This window comes from Plecotus auritus (genome assembly GCF_963455305.1).
Source record: "Plecotus auritus genome assembly, chromosome: 9".
NCBI lineage: Eukaryota > Metazoa > Chordata > Mammalia > Chiroptera > Vespertilionidae > Plecotus > Plecotus auritus.
In genome coordinates this window covers 933,952-942,036 of record NC_137783.1, presented here as the reverse complement: position 1 = coordinate 942,036, position 8,085 = coordinate 933,952, and the positions used below count along the sequence as shown (strand labels likewise).

The 8,085-nt window shown below is 62.3% G+C and overlaps 1 protein-coding gene across 1 annotated transcript in view; it reads right to left on the bottom strand.

Annotated features, from left to right (window-relative positions):
* Positions 1–7,144, bottom strand: part of BTBD16 (BTB domain containing 16) — a gene marked incomplete at both ends in the record, with an annotated part of 31,821 nt that extends 24,677 nt beyond the window's left edge. The window contains 5 exons of the mRNA XM_080687845.1: positions 454–597; positions 1,394–1,464; positions 4,644–4,795; positions 6,305–6,382; positions 7,133–7,144. Coding sequence (XP_080543971.1) covers positions 454–597; positions 1,394–1,464; positions 4,644–4,795; positions 6,305–6,382; positions 7,133–7,144 — 457 coding nt within the window. The remainder of the gene's footprint in view (positions 1–453; positions 598–1,393; positions 1,465–4,643; positions 4,796–6,304; positions 6,383–7,132) is intronic.
* Between the last annotated feature and the right edge of the window lie 941 nt (positions 7,145–8,085).

Sequence of the window (8,085 nt, the reverse complement as noted above, 5' to 3'; positions counted from 1 at the left end):
ATATTTAAAAAAAAAACCCACATCCACGTGTAAACCTCTAAGCACATGAGCACTCAGACCCACACGAGCCCCCAGCCGTGACCGCACCACGGAGTCAGAACGGGGCCTTCCTCTCAGGAAGCCACGGAGACTCACCACAGCCCACGTCCTCGTTCAGAGAAGTGGCCGCCTCCCCGCCCCGGCCGGCGGGTGGAGACCGGTCGCTGCGTGAATACGACTGACCGCTACCGAGCGCCCACCGCCACCAGGCACGGCTCCGTGCTGCCCCCCACCCCCCAGGCTTCTGCGCAGCAATGCAAGAGCTATGATCCCATTTCCCAGATGGGCAGACCGAGGCTAGATCCCGTGCTGAGGTCCCACCACGGGCCTCGCTCTTACTGCCGGAGCCACCACGGTCCCCACACGCCACGCTGGGCTCTCTCGGGGTTCCGCGTGGCGCCGGCGAGAACGCACCTGGCAGAAGCTGCTCCAGGTCCCTCGTGCGGCTGGCGGGGGCCCCGCTCAGGGCCGAGACGTAGAGCTTGGTCAAGGTCTCGGACTGGAAGAGCTGGGGCAGGTGCAGCTCCCACTGGAAGCCCAGGCACTCGAGCGTCACCACTGGGGAGAGAGCACAGGGCACCTTGTCCCGCCGCCTCCGCCGGCCACAGGCCCGGGCAGGGGCGCTCCGCGAGGAAGGCAGCCGCACGGAGCACAGGCCGCGGGATGCCGGCCGGGCCCCACGCGGGTCCTTGGTTATCACCCAGGAAGGCCCCTGGGACACGGGCAGGTGGACTCGGGTCCGGACCGGTCAGGGCGGAGAGGCTCGGCGGGCAGCAGGCGCCCGGGGCTGCTCCCGTGCGGCCTCCACGCAAAGCCCGTTGGCCGACGGCGAGCGTCCGTCTTTCGTGCGCTTGTTGGTAACGCCCTCCCGAGGGATTTGCCCCTCCGTTCATTTTAGAGAGAGTGGGAGGGAGGGGAGAGGCAGAGAGAGAGAAACAGCCCCGTGAGAGAGACACATCGGTTGGTTGCCTCCCGCACGCACCCCGACCAGGGCCCGTGGGGAACCTGCAACCGAGGCCCGAGCCCTGGACCAGAATCGAACCCGGGACGGGACCCTTCCGTCGGCGGGCCGGCGCTCTATCCACGGAACCACCCCGGCGAGGGCGCTGTGTCCTCTTTAGCGTGGCCGTTAGCACCCGGACGTGCGTCTGCCCAGCTTGGTTTCATTCGTCGGACATTCGACGAATATTTATGGCGCCAGTGACACCTCAGGTTGTGCAGGGGGCAGGGACGGGGGCGCACAGGCTGGGGGCGCAGGGGCCGGGGGCGTGGCCTCTGCTGGGTCCCTTCCGCGGAGACCACGGTCCCGGAGGTCAAGCCACCTGCCGACGGGTCCCCGGGGCCGGGAACTCACCTCCATCCCCGCTCGGCACAGCCTTCTTCAAAGTCCCAGAGCGTTTTTTCTGGATTTTGGGGATGTACAACCTCGAGGAAAAACACACAAAACCCCAGGCGTTCACAGGGTGCCTCTCTCATCCCAGCAGCGGCAGCGCCTCCAGCACCGTCTGCGGGGCTGGGACACCTGCCCACGGGCCAGCCTCCTGAGCGCCCGTCTGCTGATCAGACCGACTGCGCTCAGCTGGATGTCCCATCCAACACGGAGTCCCCTTGCTCTGTGTACGGGGCTGGGGGGGTCCCCCAGGAGGTGTGGGAAGCTACGTGTCGGTCTGGAGGGCCCCTGTGTCGCTGAGACTCTGAAACACGTCTGGCACAGTAGGTGCTCAGGAGATAGCGGGTGGCGGGAGGGAGAGAAGGCTCGGGTCATTCCCTGGAAGCCAACCCACGAACACTTCTGTCGGGGCTCTGCGCTCCCCGGTCTCAGCGTGTCCAAAGCCGGAGCTCGGCACCCACCCCGGCCCAGCCCCGTGCCGGCCCCGCAGACGGAGTGCTGGCAAAGCGATCCCGCATCTAGATGCGGTAAATTACCTTCTGAGTTCATCCATCTCTCTTTAAGATGTTTATAAGCTTTTATTGTATTTTATATTTATTTATTTATTATTTTTTTAGAGAGAGAGAGAGAGAGAAGGAAAGGGAGAGAGAAACATCAACATGGATCAGCTGCCCCCTGCACGCCCCGCCCTGGGGATGGAGCCCGCAACCTGGGCCTGTGCCCCGATCGGGAATCAAACCCCGGCCTCCTGGTTTCACAGGTCGACTGCTCAACCCCTGAGCCTGTTGCTCTGACCTTCGTCCGAGCCACCATCACCCCCCGCATCCCTGCAGGTCTCCAGCCTGCCCCCCCCCGCCCCCATGCCCCCTCTGAGGCACCCTGCACTGCACACCCCGCACTGCACACCCCGTACTGAGGCCCCCCTGTCCCGAACGCCAGCCTGGCCTTGCCTCTCTCCTCTGAGTCCTTCCCGCTCGCCCCATGCCCTCAGCCAGGCCAGGGGGGCTCCTGCGGTCCCTGTGGCCTCGCCCCCCACGCCCACCCCATCCCTCTCACAGCCTGACCTCCCCCCTGCCCCTCCCCCCATCTTGCTCCCGTCCTCTGGACACAGCCCAGCTGCCCGAGGGCTCTCCTGGCCTCTGCGCCTGGCACGCTCCTGCCCCTGCCGGGCGAGCCGAGGGGCTGCTTTCTCAGGGAGGCTGGGCCAGTGCCCTCCCCGTGCCCACCCTGGCAGCACCCCCACCCTGCACAGTCTCGGGGCTGCCTCCTCCTCACGCAGCCTCCGCAGCACGCCTGTCCCACAGGCAGAGCCCCCGGCCCCGCCCCGTGGACGCCGCAGACACCCGTCAGGGGCCGACGATGCGCAGACAGAGACGATGCCGTAAACCCGATCCTCTGCCCGCTGAGCGGGAGGCACAGCCTGAGGCGCATGCCCACCGGGAGACGGCGCCCGGGAAATCAGGCAGCCGGGGCCCTCGGCCGCCACCTCTGCCGGCGGCACCTTAGCCGTGCTGTTCTCCACGACCCCGGGAACCCGTGGGCCCCGGGCGCGGAGGGGGCCCGGGTGCCAGAACCCTTGTCCAGATCACGACCGGACACACGTGGCCTGTTCCCCGCGGGGAGGCTGGCTCCCCGTGACGCAGCTCCCGGAGGCAGGAGGGGCCCGGCTGTTTAGGCCCCGGGTGCCCTGGGTCTGACCCCTCGCCGGCTCGGTCGCACGTCTGGGAAGAGCTGCCGAGGTCAGGGGTTCAGACCCGGATCTCAAAACAGAGCCACGGGCTGTGGAAAGGACGGGCGATGCCCGTGAGCTCAGCGGCCCTGGCAAACATCACCGTCACTGCCGGGCGGGGAGATGCCAGACGGCGGGCGGCGGGCCCCGCCTGGGGCCCTGGCTGCTGGCCCAGACGCACCACGTGGGGCGGGCTCTGCAGTTCCCAGGCCGGGTTCCTCCTAGGGCGGCCGGGAGCGCTGGTGGGACAGACGGCCCCCTGTGAGCTGTCCCCGCTGCTGCCTGAGACCAGGTGGCACGTGGGCACGGGGGGGCGCTGTGAGCCGGGGCTGGTCCCTCAGCCGACCCGGGATTTCCTCAGATGCCTGGCTCAGTGGGTGAGCGTAGACCTATGAACCGGGAGGTCAGGGTTCGATTCCCAGTCAGGGCACATGGCCCGGGGTGTGGGCTCGATCCCCAGTAGGGGGTGTGCGGGAGGCGGCCGATCAGTGATTCTCTCATCCTTGACGTTTCTCTCTCCCTCCCCCTTTCCCTTCCTCTCTGAGATCAATTAAAAAAAATATTAAAAAAATAATAAAGTGCCGGGGAATGAGCCGGCCTTCTGCAATCGGTCCAGCTCTGTGTCCCGGGAGCAGCGGGAAAGAGGCCACAGCACGGAGAAGCAATGGATGCTCTAAGCCTCGGGAGTGAGGGGCGCAGCTTCCCGGGCGAAGCAGGCGACGGCGTGGAAGTCCCGATTCGCGAGACGGGTTCAGACGCAGAGCCAGGACCCGCTAACCCAGCCGTGGGCAAACGACGGCCCGCGGGCCGGATCCGGCTGTTCTATCCGGTTCTCTTGCTCTCCCCTCCGCTCCTTTACTTTGAATTTATATTAGTTCACACAAACACTCCATCCATGCTTTTGTTCCGGCCCTCCGGTCCCGTTTAAGAACCCATGGTGGCCCTCGAGTCACAAAGTTTGCCCACCCCTGCCGACTACACTTTGTCAACGGATGCGTTGGTAAACGTGTCACCATCCAGTTGGGGTCCCAACGTCCTCACGTAAAGAAAAAGCTAGAGTCCTGCTGGCGTGGCTCCGTGGTTGAGCGTCGACCTAGGAACCAGGAGGTCACGGTTTGATTCCCGGTCAGGGCACAGGCCCGGCGTGTGGGCTCGATCCCCAGTGGGGGGCGTGCAGGAGGCAGCCGATCCGTGATTCTCTCTCAGCATGGATGTTTCTCTCTCTCTCTCCGTCTCTCTTCCTCTCTGACGTCAATAATAAGAAAAAGAAAAAGAGAAAAAGCTAGGACACACAGGTTGGTCTCTCTCTGCCGTTGATCAGCACCCGTGCATTCTCAGAGAAGGGGGTCCCCCCGGCCCCGCCCTCCCTGAGGACCGGTCCCTCAGGCAAGCTGCCTCGTGACGGCCCACCTGCCACCACGGGCGCTGCCCGGAGGTGCGGGTCCCTCCGAGGGGGCGTGCCCTCCGCGGGCGCGGCCTCCCTACCTGTCCGGGGCCTGCAGCGTGTCGTCCACATCCAGGCACATGGCCTTGCACATCTGGGACAGCGCCAGCAGGTCCCGGGAGAAGGGCTCGCTGGGGAGGCGCCACCGGTTGGTCGAGCCGGCCATCTGGCGCTCCGGCCGAGCTCTGTGCTTCTTGGGAAACAAGGAAAAGAGAGAAAATGGTTTCTCAATCTCACACGCTTGCCAGCCCTTCCTTCCCAACAGCACGGCGGGGAGCGAACCCGGGCACGCTTCAGTGCTGGTTCGTGTCCCATGAGCCCCCTGTTCAAGGCCCATCTATTCGGCGAGAAGGCGGTTGCAGGGATGCGGGACCTGGGACGGGAGGCGCCGAGGCTACGTGTCGGGGGAGGAGGTGTTCCTTTGCTGCGGCTCCCAGGAACCCAGAGGCGGGCGCAGGCTGACGCTCCCGGAACTGCTGTGCGAGTGCTCACCCCAACGTGGTCCCGGGAGAGACCGGGGGGGGGGGGATGGGGGGGTGGGGGGGGGGGGGGGGCCAGGCCAGCGGCCGTTTGTTTATTTAAATTGTGTCCATTTTCCAGGGTCCGTTTCGTGGCATTTAGGGCATGACAGTGCTGTCAGCCATCAGCACCCCAATCAGAACATTTCATTCCCCACAGGAAACCTTACCGCACCCCCCCCCGCCCCCCGCCCCCCCTGCCCCGTTCTTGGCAATCACCAATCTGCTTTCTGCTCCTTTAGGTCTGCTGTTCTAGCTATTAATTTTTTTAAAATATATTTTTATTTATTTATTTTTTTAAATATATTTTATTGATTTCTTACAGAGAGGAAAGGGAGAGGATAGAGAGCTAGAAACATCGATGAGAGAGAAACATCGATCAGCTGCCTCCTGCACACTCCCTGCTGGGGATGTGCCCGCAACTCAGGTACATGCCCTTGACCGGAATCGAACCCGGGACCCTTCAGTCCGCAGGCCGACGCTCTATCCACTGAGCCACACCGGTCAGGGCTTGTTTTGTTTTTTTTGTTTGTTTGTTTGTTTGTTTTTGTTTTTTAAATATATTTTATTGATTTTTTACAGAGAGGAAGGGAGAGGGATAGAGAGTTAGAAACATCGATGAGAGAGAAACATCGATCAGCTGCCTCCTGCACACCTCCCACTGGGGATGTGCCCGCAACCAAGGTACATGCCCTTGACCGGAATCGAACCCGGGACTCTTCAGTCCACAGGCCGACGCTCTATCCACTGAGCCAAACCGGTTTCGGCTAGCTATTAATTTTTAATGTTTTTATTGACGTCAGAGAGGAAGGGGAAGGGAGAGGGAGAGAGAGAGAGAGAGAGAGAGAAACATCCATGATGAGAGAGAATCATGGATCGGCTGCCTCCTGCACACCCCCTACTGGGGATCAAGCCCACAACCCGGGCCCGTGCCCTGACCGGGAATCGAACCCTGACCTCCTGGTTCCTAGGTCAATGCTCGGCCACGGAGCCATGCCGGCTGGGCCTGGATATTTTTATAGAAATACAACGTGTGGGTTTGTGTGGCTTCTGGCACTCAGCATAACCTTTTCGAGTTCCATCCACATCGCAGCCTGTGTCCACGCCGAGCCCTCTGCGCTGTGAGATGGAGCACCCGCCGTGGCCACCGTCAGAGGTGGACGTGGCCGAGTGGCGCCACCTACGGGTGCCGTGACCTGCTCTCGGCTCTCTGTGCGCACAGCGGGAGGGCCCTGCTGCTTGGACGTGTCCCCAGCCATTGCCTGCGGGGAGCAGCGGACACACGGCGTGGACGTCGCCCTCAGACGTGGCGGCTCAAGGAAACCGTCCTGCACACGGCACCATGAGGGGCCCACGGGAACGGGTACCACGGCTCCTCAGCCACGCCAGGCCCCGGCCGCCTGGCGGGGAGAGAGGAGCTATAAAACAGGGGGTCTGAGTTCGAATCTCGCTACTGCCGCTGACTCGCGATGTGGCCGTGGGCGGCCAGCTGGCCTCTGGGCCTCCTGGGCGCCGTACGTTCAGTGGGACTATGACCTGATGGTGAGGACGAGGCTGTGGGGCCGGTGCTGATGCGAAAATGATTAAATCAGCCCGCCCGGCGTGGCTCCGGGGTTGAGTGTTGACCTAGGAACCAGGAGGTCAGGGTTCGATTCCCGGTCAGGGCACAGGCCGGGGTTGCAGGCTCGGTCCCCAGGGCGGGGCATGCAGGAGGCAGCCGATCCATGATTCTCTCTCATCATGGATGTTTCTCTCTCCCCCTCTCCCTTCCTCTCTGACATCAATAAAAATATATTTTAAAATAACAGAAATGATACGATAAGACACAGGCTGGGGGCCGTGCCCGGGTCTAGTACCTGGAACGTGGTGGGTGGTGGGAATGAGGAATCGGGATCCCCGCCTGGCGGTCAGCCCAGGCCCCAGCCCTCTGACCCCTCGTCCCAGCAGCGGCGGCCGCAGGCACTGACCCCGGGAGGCTTGGGGCTACGGCTCCCGCCACGGGTGCCACTCACCTGATTCAACATTTTCACCAACGGCGGCGAAGACCCCGCGGGGGGAGGAAGGGAGAAACACCTGGAAGACACAGCAGGAAAAGTGTACGTTTTCCTTCTTTTTTAAAAAATACGTTTTTACGGATTTCAGAGAGGTTCACAGGTCGGCGCTCATCCACTCAGCCACAGCGGCCGGGCTGAAGTTGACTTTTTCAAAAATGTCCCAGAGGGCCTCTTCAAAGTGTGATGGAGGAAATTGGCCTAAAGAATCTATGTTTTGCCACAAAAGTAGCCATGAGTGAAGCTTCGAGTGTGGGTTATTTATCCAATCCAGAGAATACCTAATTTTTAAAAAAATTTAAAAATATATTTTATTGATTTTTGACAGAGAGGAAGGGAGAGGGATAGAGAGAGAGAAACATCGATGAGAGAGAAACATCGATCCGCTGCCTCCTGCACACCCCCCACTGGGGATGTGCCACAACCAAGGTACGTGCCCTTGACCAGAATCGAACCCGGGACCCTTCAGTCCGCAGGCCGACGCTCTATCCACTGAGCCACACCGGTTTCGGCGAGAATACCTAATTTTTAATATATTTTTATTGATTTCAGAGAGGAAGGGAGAGGTTTGGAGAGAGAGAAACATCAGTGATGAGAGGGAATCACGGATCGGCGGCCTCCTGCGCGCCCCACACGCAACCCGGGCCTGTGCCCCGACCGGGAATCTGTAACTGTGACCTGGTTCCTAGGTCGCGCTCAGCCCGGGGCCTCGCCGGCCGGGCTGGGTGTGAGGGGCGTCAGGAGGCGGACGGTTCTCTGCAGGGAAAGGGGCTCCGAGAAAGCAAAGCAGGAGACAAGCAGCTTCCTCCCGTTTCCCCAGGAGGGAACCCAGGCCCATCAGACTCGCTACCTGCGATGGTCCCCGGCTCCCAGCCCCGCTGCCTCCGGCTGTCCCGGCTCCCAGCCCCGCTGCC